Genomic DNA, 16,942 nt, shown 5'->3' with positions numbered 1-16,942 from the left:
TTATGGGGGTGCCAGAAGAAGAGAGGGAGCAAGATATTGAAAACCTATTTGAAGAAATAATGACAAAAAACTTCTCCTACCTGGTAAAAGAAATAGACTGACAAGTCCAGGAAGCGCAGAGAACCCCAAACAAAAGGAATCCAAAGAGGACCACACCAAGACACATCATAATTAAAATGCCAAGAGCAAAAGACAGAGAGAATCTTAAAAGCAGCAAGAGAAACACAGTCAGTTACCTACAAGGGAGTACCCATATGATTGTCAGTTGATTTCTCAACAGAAACTATGCAGGCCAGAAGGGAGTGGCAAGAAATATTCAAAGTGATGAATAGCAAGAACATACAACCAAGATTACTTTACCCAGCAAAGCTATCATTCAGAATTGAAGGTCAGATAAAGAGCTTCACAGATAATAAAAAGCTAAAGGAGTTCATCACCACCAAACCAGTATTATATGAAATGCTGAAAGGTATTCTTTAAGAGGAAGAAGAAAAAAAAAGGTAAAGATAAAAATTATGAACAACCAATACATATCTATCAACAAGTGAATATAAAAATCAAGTGAATAAAAAATCTGATGAACAGAATAAACTGGTGAATATAATAGAATCAAGGGCATAGAAAGGGAGTGGACTGACAATTCTTGGGGGGAAAGGGGTGTGGGGGTGCAGGAAGAGACTGGACAAAAATCGTACACCTATGGATGAGGACAGTGGGGGGTGGGTAAAGGCAGAGGGTGGGGTGGGAACCAGATGGAGGGGAGCTATGGGGGGAAAAAAGAGGAACAACTGTAATAATCTGAACAATAAAGATTTAAAAGAAAAACAAAAAACCAAAACAAAACAAACAAAAAAAAGGGAGATCCAGTCATTCACATCAAGGCACTGAATTCATGCTGTTATTAAAATTCCCCTCACTTGGGGATTCAGGTCACTTACTGAGTGTCTCCTGTGTGCTCGACCTTCTTTATTGTAGATTCAGACTCTGAATTTCATTCAACCCTTTAGTCTGTACATCATTTTCACATAGGTTTTTAATTATCCTTAAACTCTAAAAACAACTGTTGTTTTAATTCCTTAAAGTCTATAATTAAGCAACATAAGATCATGTCCTTTTGGAAAAATTGAGTCTTAACAGTGCATTTTAAAAACCGGTAATGGTGGCCTGACCATTGCTGGACGGCCCCACAGTATGCAGGCCCACCTTTGACTGAGCCGGTAGTATTGGTGCCTCTCTTTCCTCCCCTTTTCAGTAGCTCAGAAGGACGGCCCTTCCGACTTGGTACTGGTGCCAACATGGAGAAGGTTGTGAAAATGGATCGAGACATGACCAAGGTAACCCTAATATGCAGACACCTGCTCTGACAAGACCCACAATTAAAGCACATTTGCTGTGCTTCAGATTTTCACAAGACTTTTTTTTAAATTTAAGTTCCCACAAAGAGGCAGGGTGAGAAATTGAAGTCAATGGCTTACCTGAGGCCATTTTAAAGAGAAGTAGTCAAAACCAATTTGTCACCCTGACCGGGTTGGCTCAGTGGATAGAGCGTCAGCCTGGGGACTGAAGGGTCCTGAGTTCGATTCCAGTCAAGGGCATGTACCTTGGTTGCGGGCATATCCCCAGTAGGAGGTGTGCAGGAGGCAGCTGATCGATGTTTCTCTCTCATCGATGTTTCTAACTCTCTATCCCTTCCCCTTCCTCTCTGTAAAAAATCAATAAAATATATATTTTTTAAAAAATAACCAATTTGTTGTTAATGTTAAAATGTAAAAGAGAACTCTTGGTTTTGACCTACAAATTTTTTCTTAGCTCTGTTAAAAAAGTTTTACAGCCTAAAAATACTTTAAAAGTGATAATAGATGAATAGCCCATCAAAATATAAAAGTATGCCCAGGCTCACAAATCACATCCTCCTATATAATAAAAGGCTAATATGCAAATCAACTGAATCACGGAACGACTGGTCGTTATGATGCACACTGACCACCAGGGGGCAGACGCTCAATGCAGGAGCTGTCCCCTGGTGGTCAATGTGCTCCCACAGGGGAAGCACTGCTCAGCCAGAAGTCCTGAGCCGGGCTCACAACTGGCAAGTGCAGCAGTGGTGGCGGCAGCCTCTCCTGCCTCCCCAGCAGTACTAAGGATGTCTGGCTGACTGAGCAGTCGGGCATCCCCCAAGGGCTCCCAGACTGCGAGAGGGCACAGGCTGGGCTGAGGGCGCGTGCACCCTTCCCCCCAGTGCACATATTTCATGCATTGGACCTCTAGTAATCCTATAGAATAAAAGAGAAATGTGTAAATTGACTGTCCCTCTGCTATGCTCACCAGCCAATCAGGAGTGAGTATGCAAATTAACCCAACAAAGATAGCAGGTTAATTTGCATACCCAGGCGCCAGGCGGAGAGCAGAGCTGGAGAGCCGGTGGCTTGGGGGGACATGGTCCCTCATTCGCTCCCCCCAAGCTGCCAAGCGAAGAGCAGAGAGGGAGAACTTGTGCTTGGAGGACTTGGCAGAGTGGGAGGCCATGGGATGGAAACAGAGCAGGAAGGGAAAACTACGAGTGCGGGGAGCACCAGGAATTCTGGGGATAGTAGTTCTGGTGGCAGCCCCAGGACTGGAAGCAGAAGCCCAGAGTGCAGAGAGAACCAGGAATGCTGGGAATCGTAGTTCTGGTGACAAACAGGTCTCCTAGACACTAGAGCAGTGGTTCTCAACCTGTGGGTCGCGACCCCTTTGGGCGTCGAACGACCCTTTCACAGGGGTCACCTAAGACCATCGGAAAACACATCTATAATTGCATATTGTTTTTGTGATTAATCACTATGCTTTAATTATGTTCAATTTGTAACAATGAAAACACATCCTGCATATCAGATATTTACATTACGATTCATAACAGTAGCAACATTACAGTTATGAAGTAGCAACGAAAATAATTTTATGGTTGGGGGTCACCACAACATGAGGAACTGTATTAAAGGGTCGCGGCATTAGGAAGGCTGAGAACCACTGCACTAGAGCAAAGTGAGCCTGGAGCAAGTTACTGTTGCAGTCAGGGATGGACGGAAAGCAAAGGTGAGAGACGTAAGTAAAATCAGAGTGTCTAGGAAAAATTAAAGGGAAGATATCCTAAAACTTCTAGGAAATCTCCACCAATGAAGCAAAGAAAGAAAAAATGCCTCTATTATTCTGTGAGCAACAAACCAAACTGAGTTGGGGTCTCAGACAGTTTGCTCATATGATTGCAAAAACAGAAACTCCCGGATTGGAGAGGGTGCAGGTCGGCTGAGAGACCCCCACATCCCCCAGTGCACAAATGTCGTGCACCAGGCCTCTAGTCTAGTATATTAATAAAGGAAAGGAATAAAAACAGTAATGTGTCATTTTCGCCTGGCAGATGGGAAAGTTAAGAAAGTTGGATAATGACCAGTATTGTCAAGGTGAGGATACAAAGGCATTTTCCAGTATCCAGAGAAAACCGTGCTCTTCACAGTTCTGTTTGTAAATAACAAATAGGATCTGTGTACACATGTATACAGGATTGGTTGAAGAAATTGTTATATGTCAATTATACCTCAGTTCTTTAAATTTTTTAAATACATATTTTATTGATTTTTTTTACAGAGAGGAAGGGAGAGGGATAGAGAGTTAGAAACATCGATGAGAGAGAAACATTGATCAGCTGCCTCCTGCACAACCCCTACTGGGGATGTGCCTGCAACCAAGGTACATGCCCTTGACCAGAATTGAACCTGGGCCCCTTCAGTCTGCAGGCGACACTCTATCCACTGAGCCAAACCGGTTAGGGCTGTACCTCAATTCTTTAAATCAGCGGTCTCCAACCTCTCAGACTTCATGGACCACCAGTGGTCCGCAGACCACTGGTTGACAACCACTGCTTTACATTATAAAAATTTTAAAAATTGTTATATTTGTATGATAAAATACAGTACAACTCTCAAAAAGAGTCAGATAACTCTTTATACCAATATAGGAACATATTCATGATGTTTTGATAACTGATAGAAATAAATGGAAAAACTGCATGTAGAGTGATCCATGATAATGTAAGTGAGAATGTGCATGGAAAACATCTAGAAGACTAACAGTTTTCTCTGTCTAGGTGAGGACACAGGATGTTTTGGGGGATTTCCCTTCCTCTGCACAATGTTAATATGTGAAGTTTTGAAAACGAGTCTGGGTTGGTTTGGTAGTTGGGGACACAGATTTCACAGAGGTTAGTGATGAGAGGAGTGGCATGGATCTCGAGAGCATCTTCCAATGCCCTGCAGGGTGGCTGCTGCGAGGTGGTCACAGAGGAGGCCGCAGCTGCTCTCCGGAAAGCAACCAAGTGGGCACAGTCAGGCCTCATCGTCAGTGTTGGGCCACCTGTGGAATCGGTCAACCCAGAGACTGTGAGTGGACTGTCCACGGGTGACAAAAAGAAAACTGCCCAGACCTCCATTTGCCGAGAGAGGAACTCTGAGCTTGCGAGGTAAGTCCTTCCCTAGGGTCGAGCCTGTCCAGTCTCTTTTCACATTTACTTTGTGATGGGTTTGTTTTTAGGGTTTTAATTTTATATCACCCATTGACCTGCTGGAAATGGAGGCTAGGGGCTTAAAATACCACCTGAGGTTGTGATGGACAAATAGGGAGGCACTCCTGGCTGAGAGGACACCTATAACCAGAGGCTTGTTGTTGTTGTTTTAATATGTTTTTACTTATTTTAGAGAGAGAGGAAGGGAGGAGGGGGAGAGAGAAACATCAGTTGGCTGCCTCCCGTACTCACCCTGACCTGGGGTTGAATCTGAAACCTGGGTATGTGCCCTGACCGGGAATTGAACCGGCAACCTTTCAGTGCACAGGATGATGCTCGACCAACTGAGCCTTAGCAGCCAGGGCACATTTATTTTTTCGGAGGCTTGTTGTTCTGAGAAAGGCCACAACCACAAACACCAGCTACAGTTTTTTGAGTGTTAGTGAACTCTGGCCTTGCTGCCTTTACTTCCTCCAAACAATCCTTCCCACCATCCCCGTGTGCACATGAGCTTCTTTCTGGGAGAGGAGTGGGTGAATGCATTTGCCAGGTGTTCCATGCTTGTGAGCAGTGCAGGTACAGTTGGTCTCCTCCATCCTAAGATCCTACGGCTTGCACCATCAAAATCAGAGGTTCATCGTTTCAGAGGAGTCTTAGTTACTGAAAAGATTTCTTCCTAATGATAACTTAGCTTCTTCTCAGTCAGTGAATTCTGACACCAACACTAAAAGCCACTTCTTGGCACTGGGCACTGACAGTGTTCCCTATTGGCACTTGCAGGACCGACCCCGTCCGACCCTTCATCAGTGGGCATGTGGCAAACAGCATGGCTGCGGAAGTGATCGCCCTGCTGCATAGCTTGCTAATGGCACCTGAATCAAATGCCGCTCAGATATGGACCACAACGGCAGAAAAGGTCAGTGCGGTGTTGCTGCTGAACTGAGGAGACTAGGGTTCTTTTTGAATCATGCCTAGCAAGGGACATTTTTAGGAAAGCGAGATTTCCCATATTGGCCAGTTATACTTGTTCCCTGTTTTCCCCCTCAGATTTGCTTTGATTTAGTAGTTTCAGCTCTGTTCACCAGTTCTAATCTTGCAGAAAACAGGACAGAGTTCTCAGGGAAAGAATGGCACCCCTTGATTCTCCTTCTTGCTTGTGTTTGAGTGGTGCTGACATTAGGACATCGTGCAGCCTTGTTTATTGCATTTATGAAGGTACTTACTAAGTCTTACGGTGGCCTCTGTGTGATTTACTCTCCCTGAGTGTTCTGTTAGTAATGCATCATGACCAATGCAGCTAGAGATCTGTGATCAGTTCCCCTTTCCCATGGTCATTCTTCAAGTGACTCTATGTACCATGTCCTAAAGGTAGTTGGGTGTGAGATGTGGGGAGTATGCTCTGACGGTTTTCCTTCAGATAAATGTTTGCTTTATTTTAGGGGTTTTATTAATACAGTGTTTGTTTCTCCCCTGTTTTGAGGTTGTGTGTTTCCAGTTCTGTCCAACTACCTAAGGCAAATATGACAGGAATGTCAGGGGTCTTACCTAATAGTTATTTCATCCCTCCCACACCCACAGTTACTTCAGTACATGACACCCAGTCACTGTTGTAGACACTTCATCACCCTTTGTATCAAAATAACCAAAACTCCAGCTCCTCCTACATGGACTGCTTCTTATATTTAGGTTCTGTCTCGTGCACTGATGTACATTCCACAATTGGGGAAATATGCAGAAAGCATTCTGGAAAACGGAAGCAGTAGTGGTAGAAAACTCGCCAAACTTCAGAGAATTGCCCGCCAGGCCGTTGCCGCACTGTGTGCACTTGGAGGCTTTAAAGAGACAATCAAGATAGGGTCCGAGGTTCAGGTAACCAGCCACCATTTCCCCATATCATTGTTTTCCTCTGCATATAAGCATCCATTGATTAATTGACTATCTGTACCGACAAGTGTTGTCCACCTGTTGGATAAAATCCTTGGTCCTTCAAGCTAAATAAGGAATCTGAGAAATGCATTCTAATTCACACTGTGTTGCAGACTGAATATTAAAACATTACTGTATATTGTTAACTGTGATACTATAATACTTATGTCCTGTGGTATCTTCAGTATCGGCACTATTTTAGAATTGAAATTTTGATATTTAATTGAGATTAAATCATACTGTGACCACCTTGACATAAAATTTTAGGGCCTATTATTTTAACTTATGTTCAGGACTTAGTATTATAATAAACTGCTGATATTATATGATATCAGCATTATAATCAACTGTTACTGTAATGCCTAATGACAGCTATGAATTTACTCTTCCCATTTGTCACATGTAGAGTTACTTTCACTATCGGAACTGGTAGGTGGTGCTGATCCATCTGTGTCTCTAGGTTTTAGGCAGAGGAATATCAGGAAGCATCGGAATAGTGGCTTCTATCAATGAACAGGAAGGTATAGCTACAGTCAGATTCCCACCCATAGACTGTAGAAAGACTTCGCAAGCATCAGACACACTGACTATTCCATTGTCTAGACTTTGTGTTCCAAGATCAGAGGTAAGGTGATTTTTAAATGCATTACAAAATGTCACTGCAAATGGTAACCGCACTGTAATGAATAATGTGCACAGTACAAAAGCACAAATACTTGATTATCTTGAGTTTTACTGGTGATGTGTATTTATATATTGGGGATAATTATTTAATAGTGACATTTGTGTGAAATTTGTTAACTTGATGCCAAAATTCAATTATTTATTTAGAAATATTTTATTGTGTTATATTTTTTATTGTTTTGGTCTAGTTTGTAATTTTCTGTATGGTGATTTTATTTGTTTAACTGATATTTTGAGAATTAACTCCAGATAATTAACACCCTCATTTCTTATAAACTAACTACTTGAATTTAACTTTTTGCCATGCCCCCCCACCACCACCATCAGGCATTGCCTCTTCATAAACTGTCCATTACTGAGAAGGTAGTACAGGCAGTCCAGTCCATGTTGCTTCCTCAGGAGGGAAGTCTCTCTATTCATACCTCACTTCCTGCAACAGGAGATGGGTCAGCTCCTGTGATGGCAGTCGTTCGGCTCCTGGCTGAAATAAGAACAAGGTGAGCACCCTCAGAGATCCCCTAATATGCCAAGGTGGTGTAGGCTCCAGGGGCAAGGTCCTTGGAGTTCCTGCACTCTAGGCTTGGCAGGTCTCCAGTTTCTGTCCTTGAAATAAAGTTTAGCTGTTCCCTTGAAAAAATAAAAAATAATCAAAATGTGATATGTGGAATGAAGGCTCCACTGATTTGCTTTGGTAAAAGAACTTTGTTCTCTCACAGGAATTCCTCTGTTACTTTGCCTTTTTTAAATGGTACAGTCTACCATACTAGTTCATATCTAGTTCATCATATCCAGACTGATAACGAGAAAGCTAGGGAATGCACACAAGTGTTGGTGTTGGAAAGAAAAGCAGTCTTTCCCTGCAAATACATCTATTTACCATTAAGCAACAGAAACAAGTTTCGCTTTTGATAATGAGACTTCTCAGAAAGCTTTCATATGTACTTTGATTCAGGTGAGAGTCAGAAAAATACAGATATCCAAGCGTTTGGATTCCTCTTGTTCTCAGAACACAAAGGTTGCCCATGCAGCGCAGCTTAGGGAATGCTTTTTGGAGACAACTCTAATGTCTCACCTGGCTCTTTGTCTCCATTTATTGGAAGTGACAACCATTTTTCCCTTTTCTGATTGTTCGTGCAGTGTCAGCAGTTACCATGTGGGAAAAGATAAATTACTTCTGTATTTCCAAACCAATGCTGCTCAGAAAAAAAGCAAGAGGAAGGGGGAGTTTGAACCTTGTTGTAAATTAGGGGACAAAATTGATTGAAATGTTTTTCACAGTTGACTTTTTAGAGAATGAACATTGATGACTTTGAAATATTGTAAATCTTTTAACATTAAGAGCATGCCTGGTCATGGCCCAGCTTTTAGAAGACAGCTTATTTTGTGAAGAATTCATACAACAGTGCCCAGCAGCTGTTGAAGTTCTTAACCTAGTAGCCCAGGAATGCAGTGCTGGTGAGTACCTGTTATGGAAAGTACCTTATCTTATTGAGTCTTGTCAGCACATTACAACTTGATAATGGAAATTAAACAGTTTTCATGCACACACCTGTCAAACAGTTGAATTCTACAGACAATACTTATCATAATTCACTTTCATCCCAGATCTAGAAATGGAAATAAAAAGCTTTCAGTGTATACCAAATAGGAAATCAGCATTTTTCAGTTTAACTTTAGGACCATGTCAAAGTGGGGTTTTTTCTCCATTCGTATGAATTCATTGCCTTAATTTCCCTACTAGAACTATTTATGAATGGTCCTTTGGGCTGCACATACTTTCTGACTATTGTGATTGGCTACATGTGAATTCAAAATCAGGAGTTTGCACTAACATCCGTCTTTTTGTGTGTGTTTCTGAAAAGTTTAAACAGATACAAAAATAGGAAGGTTAATATAATGAACCCTCATGTTCTCATCACCTCATTTCAATAGTTATCACCTATTGCCAACCCTGTTTCATCTATGCTGTACCCTCCTGATTGTTTTAAAGCAAATTCTTAGATATTATTTTATCCATAAATATTTTAGTATGTGTCTCTAAAAAAATAAGGACTCTTAAAAAAATCACCACTATACCATGATCACATCTAAAAAATTAACAGTAATTCTTTTAATATTATTAAACATCTAGCTATGTCTTTTAAATTTCTTTTAAAATATTGATTCCCCTTAGTATCTTTTTTCCCCTTGCAGTTTATTTGTTGAAAGGTTTCCCACAGTCTGGGTTTTGCCGATTGTATCCTTGTGGTGTCATTTAATATGTCCTTTTGTCCTCAAATTTCCTGTAAATTGGTAGCTGGCCTGGATGTTTTTAAGTGAAAGTTTATGCTTATCCCCAAGGATATAACTGGACCCTGTATGAAATTGTTCACAATTAGATTGGCATTCATTCCTCAGTTTTATAGTGCTAGCATTCTCAAGAACTATAAGGAAGAAATTAATCTTTAACTTCCTTAATAGTTCTTTTTATAGCTTTAGTTTATGCTTTTTTAGCCATTTTTATTCATATTATTTACTATTCCTCATTTCATTTGCTTTTTCAGTAACTCTCTAATCTTGTTTCTGTCCTTGAATTTTTGTCCTTTTTCACATTTGACTTTTATTGGTTTGTTCCTGCTTTTTAATCAGTCTTCATTCTGTATCTGTTTTACTTCTCCAATCTCCTTCCTCTAATAAGCATAGTGCTGTGGAGCCAAGGACGGTTGCTAAAACTCAGAGAGCCCCTGAGAATAGAGAAGTAGAATAGAAGAAAGGAGTTTGCTAGACTTCTTGGGTGAAATTACTTGTGACTAATTTTTGCCCATAATTTTGTGTTATACTAAATTTTAGGTACTTATTTCCCTGCCTCTCCTTTTTAACATTCTTGGTTTAGGTTGCATATAGGACATTTTAAAATGATTTTAGCAAGCATATAACTTGCTGAATTAATTGCTTGCTTTTCAATAGGGCTCTTTTTGAGTATCCTCTTTCATATATTTTATGAAATAAAGAGGTCTTATTCTGTGAAATTTGGAACTTAATGTACAGGCTAGAAAGTATAATAATTTAGAGCAGTGATCTCAAATGGTTTTACTAGTAACCCACCTAACCTTTTTTTCCTAGTGAAAAATAACTCTGTGGTAACAGGGTTGGAAAGAAATGTATGAGAAGTACTTATTAATTGCTACAAAAGAGAAAACTATTAGCTTATCGATTTATATTCTAAAATAGCACCCTATGTCGTAAAATATTAAGTTGCTGACTCCTTAGTCATCTACCTGTAAAATACAACTCTTCCCACCCCCAGCATCTGGATTACTTTGCAACATAGTAGGGGATTCTCACATCCTACAAGGAGTCATAGACTGTGCTTAGAAGAAATGCTGTTTAGTAAAGAGGATTCAAGGTGATGGGTAGAAGCGGAAATTCTTTGATTTTTTATTTTTAACTAGAGGCCCGATGCTCAGCCCTTGCAGCCCCAGCTGCCTCACCGCCCTGGCTGCCTCACAACCCTGACTGCCTCACAGCCCCATAGACCCCGGAAGGTCATTCTGGAAGTTTGTTCCGCCTTCCGGTATAATTAGCATATGAGCTCTTTATTATATAGGATGTGTTGATATTTTTTTATTTCATATATGAAAATGTTATAACATTTATAGGCAGTAATATATTGAGTCTCTAAAATGAAAAATTTTTTAAATGAATTCCTTCTATTATTTTATTTCATCTGGGATGAATTAAGCAGCAGATTTGCCATTATAATATTAACTAAGTCATATCTAAATTGTATAGCTTCTTTGATCCAAGGAAGAGTATCTAATTCCATCTGATCTAGAAAGATAGCACTACAGAACCTTTTCCCATGAAGCAATATTCCTGAGAAGTTAACTTGATCCCTTGGTTGAAATAGCATAGGGAACAAATTTTAAAACTGAAAAAAAAAAAAAAAGGCTTATAGAAACCAAAATAAGTCCTCAATTTTAATTTGTACTCTTACAGAAGCCAGAACCTCTCAGGTTCAGCTGTTTCCTCTTCTTCCTAAATACACACATTCCCTGAGCCAGAGGTTTTTCTCAAACTTTGAAAGTTCATAGGAACCCTGGGAAGCATGTTAAAATGCTGTCCAAACTCTGACCAAAAGTCGCAAGTGTGAGTTGTGGGTGGACCTCAGGCCTCGCTTGAAGGAACAGTGCTCTGAATTCCCCTGACCCACATTCTCGCCCTGCCTCTCCTGTGCTGTCAGGCTTCTGTGTGGACAGTCCCTCCCTGAGACCCAGGCCTGGCAGCTTATCAAAAATAGCTGGACTCTATGACTAGTTTACATTTATGTAATGGACTCCATGAATCCTATAACTAAATAGTTTCCCTCTTTGACTTGTCCAGTGGGAAACAGATCTGGACTTGTGCCTTCCGGTGTAGATAAAGGACAGTGGGCACACACCTCGTGGCCTGGCCTCACTCCTGCCTCCACTTTGACCCTTGTGTCTTGGCCTCAACTTTCCTTCCGCTTTCTAACCCGTATCATTGGATTGTGTTGGTGTCTGTAGCTGTGGTACAGTCCATCAATCTTTCTTGCTATTCTAAACAATTCTGTGTTTTACTTTTATTGGACTACATTTTATTCCTCCTAAGACACTTTTTTAAAAAATTGAGGTATAATTCACATACCATACATTTTATCATTTAAAAGTATACAGTTCAGTGGGTTTTAATATATTCACAGAGGTGTACCACCATTACCACTGTCTAATTACAGAACATTTTCATCCTCCCTCCAAAAAGACCTCGTACCATTAGGCAGTCATTCCTCATTATCCCACATTGCTCTGCTGCTAAGCTATGTGTACTAGACAGAGATGTCTCAGGCTATTTGCTCTTTTGTTAGGATTTGAATCATCTCTGCAAGCATTATTTTGCTTTGACCCTTCTCTGAAAGAGGTGGAGCGCTCTTGGGGGGTTGTAAGACTCGTTTTCACTTATTCCATGTATTTCCTCAGGCGAGCGACTGGCAGTTGTGGAGGTGCAGTGTGAACGGCTGAGGATGCTCTACCGGGACTGTGCCAGGCCCCCACCGCCGCCACTGCAGGCCGACCGGCGACAGGTGAGCCCTCTGCAGCACCACGCCTCCTGCCTGACTGCAGCACTGGACATTGAACAATGCCAACTAGGACTTCAATAGAATTTAGAATGAGCGTTTGAAAGCCATTTGGAGGCATATATTCTGCAGGGACATACTATCATCTTTGAATGTCAAAGCATATTGTTTTGACATTCTGAATATGAATATAGAGAAATTACAGTAGAGGAGCAGAGCTCATTAACTTGTACATTTTCATGTTATCAACAACAGAAAAAGAACACTTGTTCAAAAATGTTAGATCTGTAGTCAATCTCATAAAAATAAGACTATGTAGAGAGAGAATGAGAGAGATTAAAAAGCAGAACCTGCAAAATCTTAACAATTGCTATATCTGTGACTTTCTAGCAGCACTATTCATAATAGCCCAAAGATGGGAACAACCTAAATGTCCATCAGCTAATGAGTGAATGCATAAAATGTGATGTTTCCATACAGTGGAATATTATGCAGCCTTAAAAAGTAATGCTGCAGTAATACATGCTATAATATGGGTAAACCTTGACGTTATGCTAGGCAAAAGAAGCCAGTCACAAAAGACCACATTTATATGAAATGCCAAGAATAGGCAAATTCATAGACACGGAAAGCAGACTGATGGTTGTCAGGGGCTAGAGGGAGTGGGGGATGGGGAGTGACTACAAATGGGCAAAGATTTCTTTTAAGAGGGACAAAAATTTTCTAAAATCAAGTCGTAGCCGTGGTTGCACAACTCTGTGAATATCCTAAAAAACATTGAATTATATACTTTAAATGGGTAAATTATATGTTATGTGAATTATATTTCAAAAAAATCAATGCACCTTAGTAAGAGTATATAAAAATTATAGTAGTATTGTGGGTGTGAAATTATTTCAAAATACAAAGTTTAAAAAATACATATAAAGTAATGTCACCTGAAACCTCATCATCTCCAGTTGCCTATAATTTATAATTCCTATTTAACAAAAATGGGCTTCTGCAGTTTTGTGTCTAGCTTTTCCCTTTCCATAGATGAGTACCTTTCCACATCAACCAATAAAAACTGAATAGTCCCGCATATACTTGTGCCTCAGTTTACTCACTCAAGCTCTTATTGTTGCAAATCCACATTGTTTCCAGTTTTCGCTCTAACAGTGATCTGAATGTCCTTGGAGCTCATCTTCACATACATCTTTTAGTTCTTTCTTTAGAATAAAAGTGAAATGGAGGGATTTTAAAAAAATATGCTTTCATCTGAGAGAGAAGCTTGGAATTCTATGCTTAGATATATTAAAAACTATGAAAGTAAAAAAATGAGGCAATTAACCTAACCAAGAAGAGAGGGAGTATAACCATAGAACTCTTTTTGTTTATTTGAGCTGAATATCAAGTCCTAGTGATATAAATTCTGATTACCGATTGAACCAAAATGTGTCCTATGAAAGCACTGGGAGGATGAGGGGTGAGGACCTGTGTATGTACATGTATGTCAGGAGAAGTAGGTCAGTGGGAATTGAAACCTCTTTGTCATAATAGAGGATAAATGATGTCTTAACAAAATATTAAAAATAGTGTCGTAAGCATAGAAGGAGAAATATAGAGGTAAGATCAGAATTAACAGTTAAAAGAGTTAAGAGTGATTATTTTGAGAGAGCAGGACTGGGCATGGGGAAGGAAACTGCCTTTTCTTTTTTGTGTATGGTGTAAGTTGGTGGTCTAGTTTCATTTTCTTGCATATATCTGTCCAATTTTCCCAACACCATTTATTGAAGAGACTATCTTGGCTCCATTGTATGTTCTTGCCTCCTTTGTCAAATATTAATTGAGCATATTGGTTCGGGCCGGCCTTTTCTTAATAAAGAAAAGTTTCCTTTGGTAAAAAAAAAAAGATACGTTATTTAATTATTATTATTTTTCTTCTTTGAGAAGGTAAAAGGATTTGTATTTGCAATTCTATTGAATGAGAGTTTTTCCCCAATGCAGCCCAAAGAGATAACTTGGAGCGCCTCAAGAGTGTTCCCACCTGTTCGAGCCTGCATGTTCTCATCGCACCTTACTTCCGTCACCTTCCTGGCTGACCCCAGCGCTGGGGGCGGTCTGCCCCGGGGTACCTTTATCTATGCCACCTCACCACTGCCAGTTCAGGTGAGAAAACATATGACATACTGGCTTTTGCCTCTTTCTTTCAAATTTGAGAGAAAAAGCAAGTTCAGCTCTCTGACTGTCTGCCCACTTCTGGTGTTTCTTCAGGCCCCATCTTTTTACTGGGAAATAGAAATTGTTTCCTATGGAGATACTGATGACGACACTGGACCAATAGTGTCCTTTGGGTTTGCTACAGAAGCAGAGAAGCGAGATGGGGCTTGGACTAATCCAGTGGGCACTTGTCTTTTCCACAAGTAAGTGGCTACTAGTGCTGTTACTTTAAAAAAATAAAAGTAGTGGTCCCTGACCGGTTTGGCTCAGTGGATAGAGCAGGGGTGGGCAAACTTTTTGACTCGAGGGCCACAATGGGTTCTTAAACTGGACTGGAGGGCCAGAACAAAAGCATGGATGGAGTGTTTGTGTGAACTAATATAAATTCAAAGTAAACATCCTATCTAATAAAAGAGAAACATGGTAATTGGCGTATGACCGCTACCCTTCCCATTGTCTAATCAGCAAGATATGCAAATTAACTGCCAGCCAAGATGGCGGCCAGCAGCCAGACAGCTTGAAACTAACATGAAGCTTGCTTGCTTCAGTGACAGAGGAAACCAACATTCCCCGCCTGCCTTGCCGGCCTCTGAGCCTACAGTTTGAAACACTGTAACAAATATAGAAGCTAAACAAAACCCCAGAAACCTGCTTTCAGCGAGCCGGGATCTCAGAGCTGGAGTTATACAATGTTTCAATTATAGAACCTAAACAAACCAGATACCTGCTTTCAGCAGCAGAGGCCTAAGAGCTGGAGCCTAAGAGCTAAAGCTGGCCCAGAATAAAAAGAAAAAGAAAAAAAGGAGCAGTTGGGAGCTTCCGTCACCTGCCAGCCTGAAAACAGCCCTCAGCCCCTCACCCAGACTGGCCAGGCAACCCAGTGGGGACCCCCACCCTGAAGGGTGTGTGACCAGCTGCAAACAGCCATTATCCCCTCACCCAGGCTGGCCAGGCACCCCAGTGGGGACCCCCACCCTGATCCAGGACACCCTTCAGGGCAAACCAGCTGGCCCACACACGTGCACCAGGCCTCTATCCTATATAGTAAAAGGGTAATATACCTCCCAGCACCGGGATCAGCGGAGCCGCGAGGCCTCCCGGCACCGGGATCAGCGTGACGGGGCAGCGCCCAAACCCCCTGATCGCCCTGCAGCTCTGTGTGTGACAGGGGTGGGGCCACAACCTCCCTATCCGCCCTGCTCTGTTCGTGACAGGGGAAGGCGCCCCAACCCCCTGATCAGCCCTGCTCTGTGCCTGATAGGGGGGAGCTCCCCAACCCCCTGATCGGCCCTGCTCTGTGCATGACAGGGTACGGAGCCCCAACCCCCCTGATGGGCCCTGCTCTGTGAGTGACAGGGGGCAGCGCCCCAACCCCCTGATTGGCCCTGCTCTGTGCATGACGGGGTGGCGCTGCAACCTCCCCATCGACCCTGCCTTGAGTGTGACAGGGGGCGGTGCCCCAACCCCCCAATCAGCCCTACCCTGAGCGTGACTGAGGGTGGTATCGCAACCTCCCGATCCGCCCTGCTCTGTGCATGACAGGGGCGGTGCCCCAACTCCCCAATCGGCCCTGCTCTGAGCCTGACCAGGGGCTGCACCTAGGGATTGGGCCTGCCCTCTGCCACCCGGGAGCAGGCCTAAGCCAGCAGGTCGTTATCTCCCGAGGGGTCCCAGACTGCGAGAGGGCAGAGGCCGGGCTGAGGGACCCCCCCCTTCCCCCCGAGTGCACAAATTTTGTGCACCGGGCCTCTAGTCATTACATAAAAGGGTACGGTCTTTTTTTTTTTTTTTTTTTTTTTTTAGTTTTATTCATTTCAAACGGGCCGGATCCCGCGGGCCGTAGTTTGCCCACGGCTGAGATAGAGCATCGGCCTGCGGACTGAGGGGTCCTGGGTTCAATTCTGGTCAAGAGCATGTACCTTTGTTGCGGGTACATCCCCAGTAGGGGGCGTGCAGGAGGCAGCTGATCGATGTTTCTCTCTCATTGATGTTTCTAACTCTATCCCTCTCCTTTCTTCTCTGTAAAAAATCAATTAAAAAAAAAAGTAGTGGGTTGGGTGCTTTAAACTAAAGTAATATCATTTTAATCTCTAACCTCCATAATGTATAAAATACTGGTTGGAAATATGTTCATGTTGAGGGAAAGAGAATGGCTCCTAGGATTTCTCTACTAATTACTCTCATGCCACTGAACCCTCCACCTGCTTGCTACTTCCCGCCCCCGTGTTGGCAGGTGAGCCTTGTCTCTGACTCCCCTTGTTTTTCCACAGCAACGGCCGGGCTGTGCACTACAATGGCTCCAGTTTATTGCAGTGGAAGAGCGTTCGCTTAGACGTGACTCTCTCTCCCGGTGAGTGCAGCAGGAGCTTTTTTCCCACCCTCTGTAGGTTGAAGTTAAATAAACTTAGCAACTGGAAACAGTCAATTTGTCTTTTAGTGAAAATGAAATACTTGTCATTGTTGTTCTCTAGTGTACACCAACCCTGTCATTTTATAGGCCACTATCATCTAGAGCCTCCATT

General features: G+C 42.1%; 1 protein-coding gene across 19 annotated transcripts in view; it reads left to right on the top strand.

Annotated features, from left to right (window-relative positions):
• The window catches only part of HECTD4 (HECT domain E3 ubiquitin protein ligase 4), a 150,186-nt gene that overhangs the window by 90,553 nt on the left and 42,691 nt on the right, over positions 1-16,942 (top strand). For all 19 annotated transcript variants that reach the window (XR_004974769.1, XM_036353386.1, XM_036353385.1 and 16 more), the window contains 11 exons: positions 1,253-1,334; positions 4,293-4,495; positions 5,318-5,453; positions 6,224-6,406; positions 6,924-7,088; positions 7,475-7,644; positions 8,487-8,602; positions 12,124-12,227; positions 14,208-14,369; positions 14,475-14,623; positions 16,691-16,770. Coding sequence is in view for 18 of the 19 variants with exons in the window: in XM_036353386.1 (XP_036209279.1) it covers positions 1,253-1,334; positions 4,293-4,495; positions 5,318-5,453; positions 6,224-6,406; positions 6,924-7,088; positions 7,475-7,644; positions 8,487-8,602; positions 12,124-12,227; positions 14,208-14,369; positions 14,475-14,623; positions 16,691-16,770 (1,550 nt within the window). In the remaining variant the exon portion in view is untranslated. The remainder of the gene's footprint in view (positions 1-1,252; positions 1,335-4,292; positions 4,496-5,317; positions 5,454-6,223; positions 6,407-6,923; positions 7,089-7,474; positions 7,645-8,486; positions 8,603-12,123; positions 12,228-14,207; positions 14,370-14,474; positions 14,624-16,690; positions 16,771-16,942) is intronic.

The sequence above is a fragment of the Myotis myotis genome, unplaced genomic scaffold (genome assembly GCF_014108235.1).
Source record: "Myotis myotis isolate mMyoMyo1 unplaced genomic scaffold, mMyoMyo1.p scaffold_m19_p_20, whole genome shotgun sequence".
Lineage (NCBI taxonomy): Eukaryota > Metazoa > Chordata > Mammalia > Chiroptera > Vespertilionidae > Myotis > Myotis myotis.
This window is presented reverse-complemented; position numbering and strand designations above follow the sequence as displayed.